The sequence below is a fragment of the Cetorhinus maximus genome, unplaced genomic scaffold (genome assembly GCF_964194155.1).
Source record: "Cetorhinus maximus unplaced genomic scaffold, sCetMax3.hap1.1 HAP1_SCAFFOLD_958, whole genome shotgun sequence".
Lineage (NCBI taxonomy): Eukaryota > Metazoa > Chordata > Chondrichthyes > Lamniformes > Cetorhinidae > Cetorhinus > Cetorhinus maximus.
This window is the reverse complement of record NW_027596900.1, coordinates 24,898-47,170: the sequence shown is the minus strand read 5'-3', so window position 1 is coordinate 47,170 and position 22,273 is coordinate 24,898. Positions and strand designations below refer to the sequence as shown.

The 22,273-nt window shown below is 40.9% G+C and overlaps 1 gene segment (V, D, J or C); it reads left to right on the top strand.

Annotated features, from left to right (window-relative positions):
* The first annotated feature begins 274 nt into the window (after positions 1–274).
* Positions 275–20,884, top strand: LOC144675339 (Ig heavy chain C region, membrane-bound form-like). The segment is given in 8 exon segments: positions 275–375; positions 501–825; positions 2,028–2,071; positions 7,991–8,290; positions 9,240–9,551; positions 13,154–13,459; positions 13,952–14,281; positions 20,539–20,884. Coding segments are annotated over 8 exon segments (1,830 nt in total).
* The last annotated feature ends 1,389 nt before the right edge of the window (positions 20,885–22,273 follow it).

Sequence of the window (22,273 nt, the reverse complement as noted above, 5' to 3'; positions counted from 1 at the left end):
GTTCGCCCTAAATAAATTTAAAAATAAACCTGCTTTGAAGAGAGAGTATCTCATCCCAAAGGATAAATAGACAATCAAAAAAGATACATTTGTGGAACACGGAATATTAATGGTTAATAATTGTTTATACAGCTGGACCCAGACAGGAAAAGAGACGAGGAGTCAGGTTGTTAACTGTGGGAAGAGAGTGACTCCCATTCTCCAGCTCTCTCTTATTTGACTCTAGCCAGTATAAATAGCGGGACGGTTCAGCTCCGGGTTCACAATCCGCAGGTGTCGCTGCGACGGAGAATCACGCTCCCAAGTCAGTTATACCCAGAGACTGAAGGATGGGATTTGCGCTGTGCCTTTGCTTCTTCTTGGCTTGTTCCACCTGTGAGTATCCCTGACTGTACAGTGATACAACAGAAGTCTACTTCTTTTCTGATATCGCGTTGTTATTTCCATTCACTAATTTGATTGTTTTTTAATGTAATTACATTTTTTCCATTCGCTAACAGATGTCCAATCCGCCATCGTGCTGACCCAGCCGGCTTCAGAGACCGCTAAGCCCGGAGAATCTCGCAAACTGTCCTGTTCAGTGAGCGGGTTCAGTCTGGACAGCTCCTATGTGAACTGGGTTAAACAAGTTCCTGGGAAAGGGCTGGAGTGGCTCCTTGCTTTCCACAAACCCTCGTCAACCACGTATTACGCGCCTGGAGTCGAAGGTCGAATCATCCCATCAAGAACTTCGTCCACAACTTACATTGAGATCAAAAATCTGAGACCCGAAGACACCGCGAGGTATTACTGTGCAAGGGACCACAGCGACCTGAACAAGCCCGGAGCTCGTACAGAAACCGCAGAGGAATAATTGCAGCGAATTATAGGTCAGTATTAGCTCAAAATAGGTTAAGAGATGTGATTGAACCTAGATTGAAAAGTTACATTTTCCAAAGCAATAAAGTGGCAAAGAATAAAAACAAAATGTTGACTAACTCTGTATATTAAAGAGCATAGTTACCGCTTAGAATGTGTGCAACTGGCGACCAGGAGCCAAATGGAAATATTGGCAAATTATTATGTGAACGGGGATAATTTTAGCCTAAAGTTCTGCTCCTGAGTAAAACTCTTCGATGAAATGTAATCAAAATCTGCAAATCTTCTGCTGACTGAAAGGTTTTATTTCTTATAGGAACAATCAGTGAGTGAGAGCAGTATGTGTGCTGGTGCGTGTCACTGTGGTACTACAGTGGGTCACGGTGCTGTGTATAGCGAACTCCTCATACAAATACCCCGGAGAGGGACTTTGATCAAATCTGCGATCAGTATCACACCAGGAAAGTCAAAGAAAATAAATATGACCAACAATAAGGGTTTGAAGGAACACTGAATTACGAAAAATGTATAAAAGTCTCCGTTTTTACTAATTTTGATTGTCTTGCTAAATAGGGGCATAGATGTTAAAGGCCTTATTTCGATCCGCTTTATTAACATAATGAAGAGTTCTAACTGAAATATCACAATGATGTATTGCTACAGTATTCAGAATCAGGTTTCTCAGACCACTGTGGATTTGAATCTCTGTATTTCACATTTAACTGTCCGCCACAGTTTCTGACATGGTGCGTCTCACAGTGATACTGGGGGGCACAGCCGTTACTGTTAATGCAAAAACCTCATCGGGGCTAATTGATTGCATTTGGGTCAATGCATTTTTTCTTACAATACAACTATATTAATCAAAGCCCTGTCTGTGCCTGGAACTCTCCAACTGACAGATTTCAAGAGGTGCTAAAGTGTTAATTATTAAATCATTGGTTGTTGATTTCAATGCATGATCATCAGTTACTCTGTGAAATAGAAATAAAACAGTGTAATTTATAAAGTGTTAAAAAATATTTCACAATTTTACTTTTTTGATAAAGTCGGTCATGATTTTACTTTGCCTCTCCGTTTGTAACATTTAAATTAATATTGAATTTTTCCACTTGTGTGCAGAACTGGTTATTGTGTGACCCAGACCAGCAAACGTAACACTGTGACTATCTTGACTACTGGGGACAAGGGACCATGGTGACGGTGACTGCAGGTAAGAAACATGCCTTCATTCTGTGCTGTTGGATTTGCTTCATTGTTTCACATTTCTGTTTATTTTTATCATTAATGTATTAACCGAAACTTTGTATTGGTGGTTTCTATGTTGACAATGTTTCATTTGATTATGCTGCAAAGGGACGGAACAATTGTTCTGCTTCTCGGCAAAAAAAAAGCTATGGGAGTTTTAAGGGCTTGTTTGAGTGATTTGCCTTTTATCTGCTGATGAGGCTTTGTGCCTGGCTTACTTTAAATACCTGAGTTTGGTTAAACAATTTGGTGTTTCTACCATGTCTAATCTCGGTGACATCTGATTGCTGCAAGTTTTCTAATCGAATGAAAACATTGTGTTTAAAAGTGTTGGAAATAAGATTGTATACAGGAAACCGAGTGCTATCAAGGTCAAAAATGTCATTTTAAACTTTGGGTTTTAAAATAAATGTTTGTAATTTTTATTTGTATTAACTGGGCTGAAAAATATCAATATAATGTTGACGAACGTTCACCTTAATTAAATGAAATGCTACGATAAATAGGAACAACAGAGTTAACAAATTTCCTACCTGGATCAGGTTTAAATTAATTCAACTGGAAACATTATAATGTAGTAGTATCCCCCGATATTCCTGAAACATACCGTGAAAATCAACACCAATACATTAAACATGATCTATCGATATACAATTATTCTGTCATTGTTTCATGTTTCTGCTTATTTTAATAAATGACTTGTTCAATGAAAGGCGATTTCGGTGCGATGTATTGAGGTTTATTTCAAAATGTTGCGCCTGATTCTACTGAAGGGACTTAGGTAATTAAGCAGTTGTTGGATTCAGTCCCTCGGTGTTGTGATTTGGTGTTAAGTGCTGAGTTGAGTATGTGCCTGGGTGACTTTGAACAGTTGAAGCTTGTGAAACTGTTTGATGATTCTACAACGTGTAATGTCGATCATATCTACCGTGTGTTGGTTATGTGCTTAAACCATTATGAAAGAGGGTTATAGTTACAAAGCAGGCAGGCTTTTTAATCAATATTGATAGATGTATTGATGCATTTTTATTTCAGTGCTAATTGTAGATTCAACCATTAATATTTTGTTTCCGATACTCCTATTTAATGCTTGAAGTAACACTGCAATGTTAAATTATATAACCAGCGAATTTGAACTGTGATGGGGAGTTAAATGAATATAACTTAAACGGTTCTCATGCAGCAATATTTCCCAAGATTACAATAATAAAAAAATAGTATTGATAGACATTTAGCAGATAATCTGTGCTATCCACAACTCTGCTGCAAAACACAGCACAATTAATATCGGCCGGACAAATGCAGAGGTTCCAGCAATTTCCATTGTTTTTTTTAATATAATACACACTGATCGCACTGCAGTGTTTAGTTCAAACTGGGATTTTAAATTAATTGTTTCCTCCCTGGTTTACGCAGGTTGAAAGGTGCTAATTAATTATCAATATTAAATGCGTTTTGTAAATTTCAGCTCGCTAATTTAATATATCTGCCGGGTTGTTGAACCTTTACTGTGCAGCCAAACAGCGTTGTTCCTTCAAATTTAGACCATTATCACTAAGCCAATCTTAAACAGTTTACAGTTAATGAATTGCTCAATAATTCTATTCAAATTCAGAGAAAGTTCAGAATCCTGGAGATGGACAAACATTGTAATTGAAGCAGGTTGGCTTAATTATAAATGTAACTTATGAATTGAAGAACAACAACCAATATTGCAAAGCTGTGAGTTATACGGGTTGAATTAAATGGGAGCTACCTTTAATTGTCATTAAAATCGTTGTTCTTTTTGCTCGTTAAGTTTCAGTGTCTCAGGTGATGCAGAGGAATTGTTATCTCTCAGTTCTACAGTTCTACAATCCAATTAAGATTGGATCTTAATTTCAATAATTATATATTTAAAAAGAAAATGCTGAAAAAATACTCAGCAGGACTGGCAGCATCTGTTCATGGAGAAGCAGAGATCTGAAGAAGAGTCATACCGATTCGAAACGTTAACTCTGTTTTTCTCTGCACTGATGCTGCCAGACGTGCTGAGTTTTGCCAGCATTTTCCGTTTTTATATCAGATTCCCAGCATCCGCAGCATTTTATTTTCATTATATATTTAAAACTCATTTACGTGCATTGTGTGGATTACGGGAATGGTATATCGAAGTTTGGCTCTATTATTATCTAGGGGAGGCTCCGAAAATGGCGACAAACTGCCAGGGCTACATTAATTATTAAAAATAAAAATGCTGTTGAAATGTGGGATGATATTTAAACTCCGGAGTCCTGCTTTAGTGACTAGAGGATGTTGCACTCCATTTTTTATTACCGATATGAGTACCCGGATAGCGTTTGAACAATTTTAAGCTGCCTACTTATAAATCTATCACGTGAAATACACGTTTAGAACAGAAGAGCTTTTATGTCGTGCCAACATAGTCACAAACATGAAAAGCTTACACGGGCGTAGGTATAGGAGCACATTCTTATAAATTTTTGATCATCTTAATTTATTAAAAGTAATAAATTTGTCCGAATGTGTATGGAATTATTTGTTTAATTTAAGAAATGTCACCTTAATTTAATTAATCCTATTATTAACAAGAGACAAATCAGAAGAAGAATAAAATTATTAACTAACTTGGCATAATAGGGTAAAATATCAACAATGTGAAAATAGAAAATAAGTTCAGTGCAAATTCATTACAAAAAAATCTCTCAAATGTGCTGTGCTGAGTCCAGGATTAAAGTTAAAACTCATGGTTGGAGTATTTTTAAAATTATTTTCAATTAACTTGGAAAGCAACATGTTTCTTATTCAGCTGCCTTCAGCTCCATTGGATGTTGTTGTACAATTTAATTAATTACCTTCCTGTTTTGCCTCAGCAGTTTCAATGGTTACACATAATTCTGAAATTATGTCAGTGGATAATCGGAGTTCAGTGTAAATATCTCTCGATTTGTTAAATTCTTGCTCTGTACAATGTCCCTGTTCTATACATAAATTAACCTGAATGTAAATTATTTGGATGAACCTGTTCTCAGCCAAACTAACTCTAAGGCTGTTGTGAAACCTGTACACAGAGAGAAATTGAGGCCCGTCAAAGGGAGTTGTTCAATTTAGAATCAGCTTCATTTCAAAGAAGTGACGTGGTCATAAGTTTACAAAAGTTTTAATCTATTCAAACGGATTAATGGATACTGGAGAAATCTATCTTTAATAGAATGATTTTTGCATTGTTTATGTCTGTTCTGTTTCTATGTGCGTGGTCACTGTGCGAAAATCAGAAGCCTTCTGGCTGTTTGTGAACTTTCTGGTTCATTCTCCTGTATTTCAGGGAATTAATTTCGAACCATTTAGTTAAGAAGTTTGTATCTCCGAGAAAGGTGCGAGTCTGTTCTTAAGTTTGAGAAGGTGTCTCAGAAATAAGATCAGTATCCCAGTTTGTAGAATTCAGAAGGAATGCAAAGTGTAGAAAGATATTTTTCCTGTTCAGTGTTTGCTGTATCAGAGCCTGTGGTTTGTTGATGGTCCAGTCTAAGCGCAAGTTTTAACTAACAATGCGGAATAGAGGGCGTTTTAGAATGCATCCCACCATTGCTATTCCTGGGGTACAGCGTTTCACAGAACAGTGCAAAGAGAGTTTTAGTATAATTCACCTGTTCTGTATCTGACATGAGCGTGTTGGCACTGTCTATGTTCAAGGAACTTTAACCAGTGTGAAACTCATTGGGCGTGAGTGCTCCGAATTAGATATGTAAAAGTAAATGCTTCACTTCCTCCAATGAAGTAGCAGATCGTTAATTTAACGTACATTTCATTCTAAAAAAATGCCAAGTTTCTGATGAAGGAATGATGATTAAACATTTTCAATAACAGATAATATTTGAATCAGATTGACCTGATCTAAATTTCAATTTCAGGACAGTTAAATGAAGTGACTGTAACGTTACCTTCTGCGATATGATCGAATCTGGAAATAAATTGCGCAGCTTAAATGGACAGTATGGTGCCTTACTCCTTGTCTAATGCAAACTACGGTGGGAATGAAAGCTGGAAAAATATGAAGTTCACTCAACTCAATGCACAACCTTATTCCAACTGCCCTAAGGACATTTGATGAACTATCATAGAAGCAGTTTTACTCTTGTTCTAGGGGCTTTACTAGGGCTGTGGGTTTGATGTGGAACTTCAATGTTCTTCTCTCTTGTATCTAATCAGTACAGTTCACAAACTGTGCAGTGTAGAGGAAACGCCTTTTTCTGAACATGTATCTATTCATGCATCCATTTTTCCATCCAGCGATGCAAAGATCGATATATTCATCGGCCTATCCATCTATCTATTTATCTATCTGTCTGTCTGTCTGTCTGTCTGTCTGTCTGTCTGTCTGTCTGTCTGTCTGTCTGTCTGTCTGTCTGTCTGTCTGTCTGTCTATCTATCTATCTATCTATCTATCTATCTATCTATCTATCTATCTATCTATCTATCTATCTATCTATCTATCTATCTATCTATCTATCTATCTATCTATCTATCTATCTGTCTGTCTGTCTGTCTGTCTGTCTGTCTGTCTGTCTGTCTGTCTGTCTGTCTGTCTGTCTGTCTGTCTGTCTGTTTGTCTGTCTATCTATCTGTCTACCTGCCTACCTTGTCTGTTTGTCTGTCTCTCTCTATCTTCCATCAATCTCTATCTCTTTCTCTCTCTCTCTCTCTCTCTCCATCCATCCATCTGTTTATCTGCCTGTCTCTCTCTCCCTTTCAATATCTCTATCTATCTATCTATCTGTCTGTCTGTCTGTCTGTCTGTCTGTCTGTCTGTCTGTCTGTCTGTCTGTCTGTCTGTCTGTCTGTCTGTCTGTCTGTCTATCTATCTATCTATCTATCTATCTATCTATCTATCTATCTATCTATCTATCTATCTATCTATCTATCTATCTATCTATCTATCTATCTATCTATCTATCTATCTATCTATCTATCTATCTATCTATCTATCTATCTATCTATCTATCTATCTATCTATCTATCTATCTATCTGTTTATCTATCTATCTATTTGTTTATCTATCTATCTATCTGTTTATCTATCTATCTATCTGTTTATCTAACCAAGATAGCTGATAATAATGGATTATTTGTAAACACCATTGAGCATTGGCAACTTTGGAGAGTTAATTCTGAATTGTGATTGACCGAAACCAACCGTCCATGCTATCAAATAGTCTCATTGAACAACTCTGGGTCATGCTTTATAAAAGTGCTAAAAGTTTGTCTGTAAGTAATGAACCTAGTCGATCCACCGGTCGGAGTTACATAATCTTTAGAGCAAATGCTGCCAAGCATCATCCAAGTTTATCCCCTGAAAACAGCAACATGTTGAACATGAAACTAGAATAGATTAGTTTAAAAACCCCTCTGGCCCACTGATGTCCTTCATGGAAGATAATCGGCCATCCTGGCCTAGAGATAGCTAAATGTTGCTGTATTAAAATAGTCATTTGCTGGTGATAAGAGGTTGATAGTAAAATACTTTAAGCGAGAGCTCAGTGGAAATAATGTGGAAGGGCCTAAAGTGAAAATGTTTGAGGAATGATTGATGTTTTCCTCAACAGATGAGCAAGGGCTGGAGGAAGCCCAGGTTACAATATCCCTTATTTAACTCGCAATTATGTGGCCTCATGTGCAGTATTTCCCTTTTCCGACTTGTGCCTCATCTTGTGTACAAGACTGGCCATCATGGCGGCGTGTCCCGTCGGGCATATCAACTCCTAAATGCAGTTTATGACCAGAGTATTATGGAAATAAATGATACCAATATTAAACTTCGAACAATTTGCTTATTTCTTAAGCACAAATCAAATTTTTAACTTGTTCAATTGACTCTTCATTCCCAGCGACACCGTCTCCCCCCACCCTCTACGCTCTGCTCTCCTCCTGTGAACAAGCAAACACTGCCGGCTCCGTGACCTACGGCTGTTTGGCTGCAGACTACTCCCCCGAAATCACCAGCGTTTCCTGGAAGAAAGATCAAGAGACGATCACTGCTGGATTGAAGACATACCCATCAGTGCTGAACAAGGAGCGAACCCACACCCTGAGCAGCCAGTTAACCATCACCGAATCAGAGGTGGGAAGCAGCACAATCTACTGCGAGGTTCGACGGAGCGACTCGGTCTGGGTGAAGGAAATGCCAGGTTCGTGTTGTGGGATGCACAGGGCGGCAGGGCCGGGGCTGGGTGAAGGGTAAACGTGGTCAGCAAATGAGTTATGTTTAAATTCTGCATCACATGGGTTAGAATGGAGTGAGAGTATTGTGTATAGTTCAGGTGCCCATATCACACTTAGTGTATTGTGGATACCTGTATTCTCCACATCACACTTAGTGGATTGCGTAGAGTTCTGGCCTCCACATCACACTTAGTGTGATATGGACAGCTCTGCTCTCCGCATCACAGTTATTGCACTGTGGACAGTTTTATTCTCCACATCACAACGTAGTGTACTGTGTATAATTAAGGTCTCCACATCACAATAGGTGTACTGTGTGCAGTTATCCCCTCCATATCACACCGAGTATACTGTATGCAGTTCTGGTTTCCACGTAAGGAGAATGCTACAGAGGCGTCACAATAGGAGCTAAACTACTTACAAGGACAATACCAGAGCTGATAGATTACATCTGTCAAGTAAGAGCGAATAGGCTGGTGGTCTATTCTCGACAAAATAAAAATCTGTGGTGGGACCGAATAAAGGTCCTCAGACTTCTGAAATAATTTGATAGATTACACAAGAATTAGAGCTCATGTTTACAACAGAATGTTAAAAAAAAAACAATTGGCAAATCTGAATCTTCTTTACACCAAGGATGAGCAGAATGTGGGACTTCTTGTAGGTGAGACGTTACTGAGACCCTGTTCAGGGGAATCTTAATAGATACATGAGGGAGATTGTAAAGAAGGTGGTTTTTATACTGCAAGATGAAGTAGAGCGAGAGGAAGTTCTTGTGGATCGTAAAGTCCAGCATTGAACTATGGGGCCGGCTGGCCTGGTTCTGTCCTGTGGATTTTATGTAAATAGTTTTACAGTTTTTAATTGTTTGGTTTGAAGCAAAATTATTTCCAAATAATATGAATTTTCTTGCAGATATTGTGGTGCATCATCCAACTGTTCTCCTCACCGTGAGTCCCAGTGACGAAATCACAAGCAGCAGATTTGCAACCATCGTCTGTTCAATCGTTGACTTCCGTCCAAATTCAATCAACGTGAAGTGGATGAAGAATGGACAGGCCATGGACTCGGGCTTCGTCACCTCTCCCGGCTTTGAAGTGAACGGGAACTTCTCAGCGACCAGTCAGCTGACAGTCCCCGCTGGGGACTGGTTCAGTCACACGCCCTATACCTGCCTGGTCACTCATAAAGGGGTCACTCAAAGCCAAAACATCACCAAACCTGATGGTAAGAGACACAACCCAAGAAATTTCAAGGCCATTCTTGGTGCCAATCTCTGTCCAAGCCAAGAATTATTTTGGAATGATTAAAATTCAGAGAATGTCTCCCATTTGCCAATTTTCCCGCCTGCGTTTCCTTCCAAAGGAAACAAAAACACACTGAAGTAATCCTATCATTTACACAGCGTCTTTATCAGCATCAGATTGTCCTAAAACACTTAACAGCCAATGAATGACCGTGAAAATGTGCTCATTGTCGTAAAACAGAATATTCAGCAGCGATTTGCTGTACAACAGTTTCCTATAAACTGGGACATGATGCTGACTGGATTTATTTATTTATTAATTGATTTCATTCTGTATGTTGAGGGACACATGTCCAGCAAACAGACACACTTTAGCTAATCATTTACATTTTTTTTCCAGATTTCCAGCAATATTTGGATTTTAGAACTAAATAACATTATTGGTTTTGCTGCTGGGGATGGTTCAAAGTAACTCAGGAGGGGCGTAGGAACAAGGAGTGAATGTCAGAGAGTAATACCAGGGTGCATGGAATTCTGGGAGAGGCAGCTAACACTAAAAGAGGGTATGGTCAGTTAATAGATGGAGTCAGGAGAAGGGAGCATGCAATGAAGCCTAAATCAGTGTTGCACCGCATGTATGTGAATGCGCGGAGTATAGTTAATAAAATTTGGGAGTTACTGTCGTAGATTGTCTTGTGGGATTATGATGTTAGGGCGATAACGATAAGCTTAAGGAAGGGCAAAATTGGGTGTTAAATATTCCTGGTTACAAGATGTTCAGAAAAGACAGCAGAGGGCATAGAAACGGGGTGGGGTGGTCGTGGCGTTTTTGGTTAAGGAGAATATTGCAATACTGGAGAAAAACATGTGTCAGGCGATTCAAGGACAGAGCCAATTTGGCTGGTGCAAAGGAATAAGAAGGGTGCAATTACATTGCTGGGTGTAATGTGTACACCGGAATAGGCAGTGGGAAGATAGAGAGGAGCATGGAAATAACAGAGAGGTTTAAACATCATCGAGTAGTTATAATGGAGGGGGGAGGGGTTCATTACCCGAATATATACTGGGATAGTGGTACCGTAAGGGGCAGTGAGGGAGCAGCATTCCTAGATTATACTCTGGAGAATTTCCTACAGCTGTGTGTGTCCAGTGCAAGAAGAAAGGAGGCACTGCCTGACATCGTTCTTGGGATTGAGGTGAGCCAAGTAAATAAATTGACAGGAGGGGATCATTTAGGGGACAGTGATCATTGTATCATAAGGTTTAGGATGACGGTGGAAAATCACATTGATGAATCCAGGGTAAGAATAGTCAACTTGCAGACAGCGGACTTCAATGGGGCAAGATTGGGGCTGGGCCTGATAGACTGGAACCAAAGTTTGGTGGGAAAAACAGTAGCTGAACAATCGGCAAACTTCAAAGGTGAGATGGTTTCGGCACAGTCAAAGTATGTTCCCTCAAAAGGGAAGGTCTGGATAAGACAATCCAGAGCTCACTGGATGGCAATGGAGATAGAAATTAAGTTAAGGAAGAAAAAATGTGCTTACAGCAGGTGCCGGGAAGCAAATACATTTGAGAACCAAACTGAATACAGAAGGTTCAGAAGGGATGTGTAAAAGAAAATACGAGAAGCAAAGAGAGATTATGAAAAAAGACTGACAGCTAACATAAAAGGAAATCCCAAAGTATTCCATAAGCATATGAATGGTAAAAGGGTTGTAAAAGGAGGAATAGGCCAATTAGGGATCAAAAAGGAGATTTACACATAGAGGCAAGAGGCATGGCTGAGGTGTTAAATGAATACTTTGCAGCTGTCTTTACTTACAAGGTAGATGCTGCCCAGGCCATGGTGACAGAGGAGGAAACACAGTCACTAGAAGGGTTTAAAATTGATAAGGAGGAGGTATTGCATCAGCTGTTGGCACTTAAAGTTGATAAGGCACCGGGACCGGGTGAGATGCGTCCAATAGTACTGAGGGAAGTGAGAGTGGAAATTGCAGAGACACTGACAATAATTTTTCAGCGTTCCCTGCATTTGGGGGAGGTTCTGGAGGACTGGAGAATTGCAAATATTACGCTCTTGCTCAACAAAGTTTATAAAAGTCTGCCCTGCAATTACAGACGAGTCAGTTTAACTTCGGTGGTGTGGAAACTTCTGGAAACAATTATTCCGGATGGAATTAATATCATATGGGATAATGTAGATTGATTAGGAAGAGTCATCATGGATTTATTAAAGGGAAATCCTGTATAACTAACTTGCTGGAGTTTGTTCAAGAGGTAACAGAGATGGTTAATGAGGGCAAGGCCGTTGATGTGGTCTTTATGGACTTCCAAAAGGCTTTCGATACAGTGCCACACCTGTGAGGAAAGTTATAGATCATAGAATTAAAGGGACAGTAGCTAAGTGGATAAATATTTATATATATAAATGATCTAGATCTTGGTTTGCAGGGGACAGTTTAAAGGTTTGTGGACGACGCAAAACGTGGGAGAATTTGGGGAAATGTGATGTCACACTGACAAAGCAGGCAGTCCCGGGCCTTAACAGTTGATGTTGAAGTCGGTACCTCTCACAATACAGTACTCGATCAGTACTACATTTCTGGTATCAGCTACACTTGTGTTCAAACATCTGGAGTGGGGATTGAACCCATGTTCTTTCTGAATCAGAATCCCCCGATGATCAGGATTCCATCCACTCACAAAACACGGTGACATTTTGTTCAAAAGTTGGACAGTGAGTGAGGAGTCATTGGTTTTAATTTTATCCGAAATTGATTGATCATATTGTGAGTAGGATCGGTGTCTGCAGGCCTTTACTGGTAATTGCCCACGACTTCAATTCCGACAAAGATGTGCACTTTATTTCTGCTGCTGTTTTCAGATTGAACAGCGCTGATAGCAGTTTGCAGAGTCTCGGCTGCATTCCTTTGAGTACAAAAGTCTAAAGTGATCGAACTGGGGTGTTTCGGTTAATTAATGAAATTGGAAAAGGGGAGAAATGTTTAGTCCTCCAAATTAGGGATAGGAAAATTCTGAGGAAGGCGATTTTGGCAACATTTTCCTCACACTGTGAAATATTATCACTTTCATTTTCCCCAAGAATTTCTGAGGCTGGGAATCAATTGACATTTCAAAAAAAGAGATTAACATTTTTTTTTTGAAAATGTTATCGCACGTGACAGAACGGGGAGAATAAATGGGTTAAGGCGCACATTATTCTTACAGAGAGACATAGAAAGCTGTATGGTCTCCTCCTGTGCTGTGAGCATTCTATCATTCTCTGATTCCTTGATTTCGGGACGAGTGATAATCTGTCTATAAAACAATTGTACCTGAATTTATTCACATTGTTGAACCCGCATTTGGTTTAGTCATTCCCATGGTTCTGGCTGGGAATTCCCATGGAATGTTATGGAGTCTCCCGGAATTATTGCAAGTCACTGACCTTCAAATAATGAAGGCGTTAACACGGCAGCGGCAGGTCAAATAAATATTCCCGTCGTGAGAGTGAAAGCTGAAAACTGGGTTTCTCATTCTGAAGATGATGTTTTGGTTGACATTCATTTCTGCTTCACAGTTTCCGACTGCACCGATCCCGTAATTACGCAACAGCCACCGCCAATAGAACAGGTCTTACTGGAGGCGACAGTGACCTTAACCTGCATCGTGAGTAACGCCCCTTATGGAGTCCTTGTGTCCTGGACACAAGAGCAGAAGCCTTTGAAATCAGAGATTGCTGTCCAGCCGGGAGAGGATCCTAACAGCGTGGTCAGCCACCTGAACATCTCAACACAAGCCTGGCTGAGTGGGGCTGAGTTCTACTGCGTGGTGAGCCATCAGGATCTGCCGACTCCTTTAAGAAATTCCATTCACAAGGAAGAACGTAAGTGATGAGAATGAATCAATAAGTGAGCCAGTTTGCAAATTCCCAGTGTAAGTTTAAGAACCAGTAATTAGTGTACAGTGCATTAATGAGCTAGTCTGATTGGTAATTCCACTAACTAAAATCCCTAGGCCCGTGCATGAAGCATTCCAGCAGTAAATTCATAAGTAGGTGAATGAACAAGAAACTGTACTGCAGGGTTTGATGATATAAGGTGGGAGGAGCTTGGTGTGCAGTTTAGACACCAGCACAGAACCGTTCCGCCGAATGGCCTGTTACTGATGAAACTTTCCAGTCCAATCCCGCATATTCTCAGCGTAAATGATTGCATCCACAGCTGCTCCGAGCTAGAAAGCCGGTCAGACCCTAAAGTGGAAAATGGAGATCTTGAAAAGTCAAAACAAAACACATTTCTCTCACATCTAACCACCGGTGTCATTGTCCCTGCAATTCTCCAGTTTTTTTTTGACATTTATTGTAATTTTTTTGCAGCTAAATATCCGCGGGAACCATCCGTCTCTGTCCTCCTGCCCCCGGCTGAAGATGTCTCCGCTCAGAGATTCATCTCCCTCAGTTGCTTAGTGAGAGGTTTCTCCCCCCGAGAGATCTTCGTCAAGTGGACCGTCAATGACAAGCCGGTGAATCCTGGAAACTACAAGAACACCGAGGTGATGGCGGAGAACGGCAATAACTCCTTCTTCATGTACAGCCTGTTATCCATTGCAGCGGAGGAGTGGGCCAGCGGCGCTTCTTACTCCTGTGTGGTGGGACATGAAGCGATTCCCTTGAAGATCATCAACAGAACGGTTGATAAATCCAGCGGTAAACCGAGTTTTGTGAACATTTCCCTTGCACTGATGGACACCGTTAATTCATGTCAATGAGAATCTATCGCTTAGATTTCTTACGCTAGTAGAAATAATAAAGTATTTTCCTCCAGTTATGAATTAAATACACAGCCACTTAATTAATTGTGTTTTCCAGTTTTGCTAATGTTGGACCTGTTTAGTTGATGTCGGGAATTTACAGATCTCAGACCCGAGTCTTGTACAATCAGTGCCCCCAGCTCAGATACACTCTGGGTTAGAGACAGAATAATTCTCATCCATTACAGAATTCTGCAAAGTTACTTCACCAACCTGCCCCTCGCTGAGGTGAATTCTGACAATGTCCCATTTCCCACAAGCCCACACAGCAGCAGCATTTAGATCCCGTTGTTCCTGCTTCATTTTTCGTCCATCGATTCAAACTTCTACCAGCTGGAAGTTGCCGCATCGCACCCACTGGGAACTGAAGTGAGGGTCACACGGGAAGGTGAATTGTGTCTCCACTTAGCCAACATAGAAAGGGGGGAGGGCATTAGTTAACGCAATGTACCTGCACCTCCCCAACAGAGACAACCGGAGAGGAAATTGTTTAGCCAACGAGAGGGAGTGGAGAGCGGATCATTAACTTGCTAAAAACCCAGTCCCAGAGCAGAGGGTTTAGAATTGAACAGCTGTCTATGATATGGGTTCAGATACAAGGCGGCTTCTAGCTTCCTGCGCTCAGATTGCAATCTTCAATCATGGCAAACATAGTGCAACATGATGTTTTGAAATGATTTTCAATCTCTTGTTCTTGTAAATCACAAGTTGCCGGTGATTTTTCATAATCCAAATCAGAACTGCTGATTCCATCCTTCCTGTGTTCCTGGTTCTGTTTCTAATGTGTCTGGGGTCCTTCTGTTTAATTGTTGCATTCTATCGCTTGATGTCACATTGAATCCCACAGAAAAGACATTCATACACAGAATGGCGAATAGTGTTCTCAATCGATCAGACCTTCACGGTCAGGCCACGTTATTGATGCTCAGCGATGTGTGGAACAATAATAATAAAAACACATACAACACACTGACACAAGTTCATAAACACATACACACACAAACACACACACACAGGAAAAGACACACTCATACATGCCCTGGCACGAGATCACACACACACACACACACAAACTCACACGCACATACAGAAACACACACAAACACACACACATACTCACACACACACACTGACAGGAACAGTGCAAACACAATAGTACATAACAAAGCACACACAAACACATACACACACACACACACACACAGAGTCTCACACACACACAAATGCACACACACACATTTACACACACGCAAACATACATAAACAAGCACACACCTCCACACACAAACACACACAGACAAAGACAGACACACACACACACCTTGGCACAAGATCACACACACACAGAGACTCTCTCTCACACACACACACACACACACATATACACATACAAAGACAGGCTCACACAAACCCTGGCACAAGATCACACACACACACACACACACACACACACATACACAACAAAGGCACACACGCAATCTGACACAAGATCTCTCTCTCTCTCTCACAGAAAAACACACAAAGCAACACAGAGACAGAAACACACGCACACACAAGCAGTGACAGGAAAATGTACACTCACTAGTACGTAAAATACACACACACACACACACACACACACACAAACACACACACTTACATACACACACATACACACGCACACACACTGACAAAGACAGACTCACACACACCCTGGCAAAATATCACACACAGACTCACACACACACAACAAAGACACACACCCAATCTGACACCAGATCTCTCTCACCCTCTCTCACAGACAAACACACAGAGACACACACATGCACTGAAACCAAATTGCATACACACACGTAGACAAAGGCAGGCACACACACACACACACACAAACATGCACACACACAAACACATACACACACACACACACACACAGAGTCTCACACACACACAAATGCACACACACACATTTACACACACGCAAACATACATAAACAAGCACACACCTCCACACACAAACACACACAGACAAAGACAGACACACACACACACCTTGGCACAAGATCACACACACACAGAGACTCTCTCTCACACACACACACACACACACATATACACATACAGACAAAGACAGGCTCACACAAACCCTGGCACAAGATCACACACACACACACACACACACACACACATACACAACAAAGGCACACACGCAATCTGACACAAGATCTCTCTCTCTCTCTCACAGAAAAACACACAAAGCAACACAGAGACAGAAACACACGCACACACAAGCAGTGACAGGAAAATGTACACTCACTAGTACGTAAAATACACACACACACACACACAAACACACACACTTACATACACACACATACACACGCACACACACTGACAAAGACAGACTCACACACACCCTGGCAAAATATCACACACAGACTCACACACACACAACAAAGACACACACCCAATCTGACACCAGATCTCTCTCACCCTCTCTCACAGACAAACACACAGAGACACACACATGTACTGAAACCAAATTGCATACACACACGTAGACAAAGGCAGGCACACACACACACACACACAAACATGCACACACACATACACAAACACACACACACACACACACACTGGATCATGCTCACATGCCCGAACAAATCAACACAAACAGACATACACACATGCAGACAAAAACATGCAGATAGACACAAACACAATCACACACACACACACACACACACATACATAAACAAGCACGCACATCCATACACACACACACACACACACACACACACACAAACCCCACTGGATCATGCACACAAACCCGAACACATAAACACGGGCTGACATACACACAGTGAGGTAAAAACACTCAGACAGGCACAGATGCACACACACACACATACGTAAACAAGCACATGCACACACACACACACACACACACACACAGGCATTGGCACAGACATGCACACACACACACGCACTTACAGACACACAAACACATGCATATACGAGCACACATACAGTTATACACAGACATACACACATTCGGGCACACATGCAGGCAGACAGACAGACACACACACACACACGCACACGCATCCATTGGATCATACACACATACCCGGACACGTAAATACAGACTGACATTGACACGGACAGACAAACGTAAACAGACAGACACAGAGTCACACATGCATGCATACATACACACACACATGCACACACACACACACAAACATACATAAGCAAGCAAACACATCGACACACACACACACACATTCACACACACACACACACTCGGATAGACACACACACAGGCATTGACACAGACATGCGCACATACACACACTCACAGACACACACACATGATTAACGAGCACACATACAGGCATACACAGACATACATGCATTCGTGCACACAGGCAGGCAGACAGACACACACGCATAAACCCACCAACTGGATCATGCACACTTGCCCGAACATATACACACAGACTGACATTGACACAAACAGACGAAAGCACAAAGCCAGACACAATGGCATCACACACACACACACACACACAACCACACACACCCCACTGGATCATGCACGCATATCCGAGCACATAAACACAGACTGACATACACACAGACACACAAAAGCACAGAAACAGACACAGAGGCACACACACACATGCACAAGCATACGTAAAAAAGCACACAAATCGACATACACACACACACACATTCACACACACACACACATTCGGATAGACACAAACACACAGACATTGACGCAGACATGTGCACACACATGCAATTACAGACACATACACACGCACACATGCATAAACGAGCTCACATACAGGCAAAACAGAGGTACACTTATTTGGGAACACACGCAGGCAGACAGACAGACAAGCACACACACAAGCACACACGCACACATACATACATAAAGAGGAACACACACTCACACACATCCAGACACAAGATCACACAAACACACACACATGCACGCACACACACACACACACACACAAACACACACACGCACACACAAGCACACACAATCACACAGGCATATACACAAACCCGCACGCATGTATACACACAAACACACATACACACAAACACATGGACGCATACACACATATACAAAATGAGTCACACAATCAAAACACACAAAGACACATGTAAACGCACACCTCCCCACACTGATAAATATACACACACAAACACACACACAGGCAGAAGATCACACACACATACAAAAATACACAGGCACACAGAAACACACACACACACAGGTTCATACATAGGCACGGGGAAAGAGGCACACGTACACAAACATGTGCAAGCATGCATACACTCGTAGACAGACACATGCGCACACACATAAACATACATACACAAGCACAAGCATACATATACACACAAACCATCACACAGACGCATATACACAGAACCACACACACACAAACACACACAAATGCACATGCAAACACAGACCCTCACAATGATAAACATGCACAGGCATACACACACAAACCAACCCACACACACAAATACACACACACACTCACAAGAGCATACATATACATCGAAAATATGCAGACATGCAAACTCTCAGTAACACACCACACATATGCACAGATGCAAGCTCACACTCAGAAATATACACCCACTCTCGACAAACAAAGACACACAGAGAGAGACATGCGCACACACACGCAGGCACCTGAAAACGCAGATACTCTCTCACACACATGCAGTCACAGTCACACACATGCAAACGTGTGTGCGCAAGCACACACAAACACACATGCATAGATACACACAACAGACACAATTGCAGATATACACAACCCCATAAGCAGACTCAGACAGGACCTGTAAGCACATACATGAACTTGTTCATTACAATGCTTCAACGAGCACAACAATATAGATTTAACGACACACTATCATACACAATAGTGCACATGCATAGGCATTTCTACAAACACATTAAAATTGACACACGGGCACATAAACAAATAAATGAACAAACAGTAACATTTTGACAAACATAGAACAAGAAACAACTATGAATATATTCACGCACTCACAATAAAACAAACACATATAAACACACGCTTTAGTAAACACAGACACGTAAACATACATTAACACATAGCTAGAAACATCCATGAACACATAAAGGCACGCCTCAACATATTCACACGCTCATGGGGGCACAATCATTAACATATCAAACATAGAACATAAAAAGGCACAATATCAGATATATTAACAGGCATGGTCGTAAACAAACTCTTTATCACAAACATTAATAAGTGAACATAAACAACAACGCATATAAACACATTGATACACACTCATTAACAAATTTACAAACAAACTGATACACACTCATTTACGAATGAACAAACATACACACAAAGGCGGGCCACACTTAAATAAGAATATCAACGCTCATGCCACAGGAACACAAACATCAACACTCATACAACATGGCACACAAAAACAGTTAAAGGCAGAGCAAGAGATACTCGTGCACATATACGCAAATATTTAAAAAGCACAAAGGCAAATGCCAGGCTACAGACGAAAGTCAATTTGAAATGCACCGTTTTAATGGACACATCTTCCAAAAATTGCTGGGAGCACATAAAGACCCAGGAGACACGCTGAAGCAATGTTCTTAATAATAAACTGATTTAAGTTAATTATGTCCCAAACATCACCACCACAAATAAACAAACAAGATCAAAATTCACAAAATATATCTAACAGAGTTCAGAGTCTTGGAATTAATACCTATCAGTACCTATCATTAAAATAATTGTTATCAATTGGTAAACCTCCTGAATTTTCCATCATAATATAATCCAGTGATAGGTCGTACTAAATTGATCCAAATGAACTGGTATCGAAGGGAAAAAAAACTCGTTTTCCAATAGAGGCAGGATGAGAAATGTAAAGTGAGAACAGCTGTTGAGTTAGTAACAGACAGAGATTGTTGAGAGTCAATTATTCATTGATAGATATGCATTGAATATTTAATTACTGAAGCGATCAAAAGCTTCAGGAAGATAAAATAGAATTAATATATTTTAAAAAAAGTAAGACACCCTCGATTAATAAGAATGTAATTAAAATTTCTCGGTTATATCCCTGTAGATTCCACAGACCGCATCTGGATTGAAGACAATGAGGACGATAACGGGAACATCTGGACAACTGCTTCCACATTCATCGTCCTGTTCTTCCTGAGCATTTTCTACAGTACTGCCGTCACTCTGGTGAAGGTGAGAAGATACAATCCACTAACACTACAATCTGACTGAAGCGGTTTGAAAATTTTCTAAATATTTGAACAATTAAAAACTATAACATAAATGCACCAGATCATAAACATCTGCTTCATTATTTTCTCCCTCTTTTACAGATCAAGTGATCGGTTGAATTTGGACCCCGTAGCCTTTCCTCAGCTGTTCATTAAGATCTCTGTATTCCAATTTAAAATATGTTAACTTAGTGATCCTGAATCTGTAACCGAACCTGTAACAGTATTTCCGTTTACCTGTATGAAATGTGCGAGATGATAATGGTTGTAATGTAATTGAAGCATCTAAGTTCCTTAGAGTTAGGATTTCAATTGTAATTAAGTAACTTTTCTCATTCCTTATTCACTATTTCCCCCTTCCCTTTCCGATAAGCCGCTGTTTTCTCTTTCTGATCTATGTTCCAGTGGTACATACAGTTTACCAACTCAAAGCGCATGTGTTCTATTCCCAACGTGACCCCAGTCATTATATTCATTTCTGTTAACTTTAAAATAAACTTTCCTGTAAAATATTCTCTGAAATTACTAATAAATCTGGAATGAAAAGTGTACTAGCTATGACTTTGCTGAATTCCTTTCTCCAAGACCCATCGACACCGTTCCATTTTCCCTATTACACATTTCTCACAGTTTTACCAGTCCTGTCTGGGATCTGTTTGCACCCAAGGCCCCATTAGGCTACCCATCGTCCCATCCGTGTAAGGAGACCTTTACCTCTGCCTGTTTCTGGCAATTGCCCGAGGCGGAATGATTGAACAGGGAGGGTCACCTCGGTGATTTCACTCTGGGCGGTCACAGTCACATGTCTGGCAATTCCAAACTGTAGGGTTCGGCTTCATCGGAGGCTGATAGACGACAGGAAATTGGAGCGGAAAACTTCCTTTACAATGCCCCATCAAACATTCCCATGCTTGGTGCAGCCGGGGTCAGAAACAGGGTAAAGATTCCTCTGCATTGTCTGATTAAACACTTTGAAGGTGGCGGTGCCACGGGCTAGATATATAACACAGGCAGAATACGGAGCACAAACCAAGGGGCATTTCTAGGGGCTGGAGCGCGTCTGGCACTGATATTTTATTAAGTACAAATCCTGCAAATTATTACAGAGCTTTAGGTCTATTGGACATACCGGGGGGTCAAAACGGCGAAAATACTCAAAGACGGGATTCAACGATATGCAGCAAGTAACCATGAACATGGGGCTTGTTCACAGATCCTGGGGCCGATCGGATACTGAGACACTAGCTTCGCATTTTCTCTTAAATACACAAACAGACATAGCCCGCACCTCGCCCTGCCCCACCCCTTTTCTGTTAAGCATATACACTGTCCTTATTCCGGTAAACACTCACTGACTCTCCACTTCCACCTTTTCTGTTAAATCCATTAGCCCTGTCATTCTCCCTTCTGCTTCGATAATGAACTGTCTCCCTGATCAGCTTATTCCCACTGATATCATCTCCCTGAACTAACTGAACATCACCCCAGGGATCCTCTTCCCCTGCTCAATTCCCTCTGATACCATGTTCTCACTGAACATCACCCCAGGGGTAAACACGAAAACGCTGG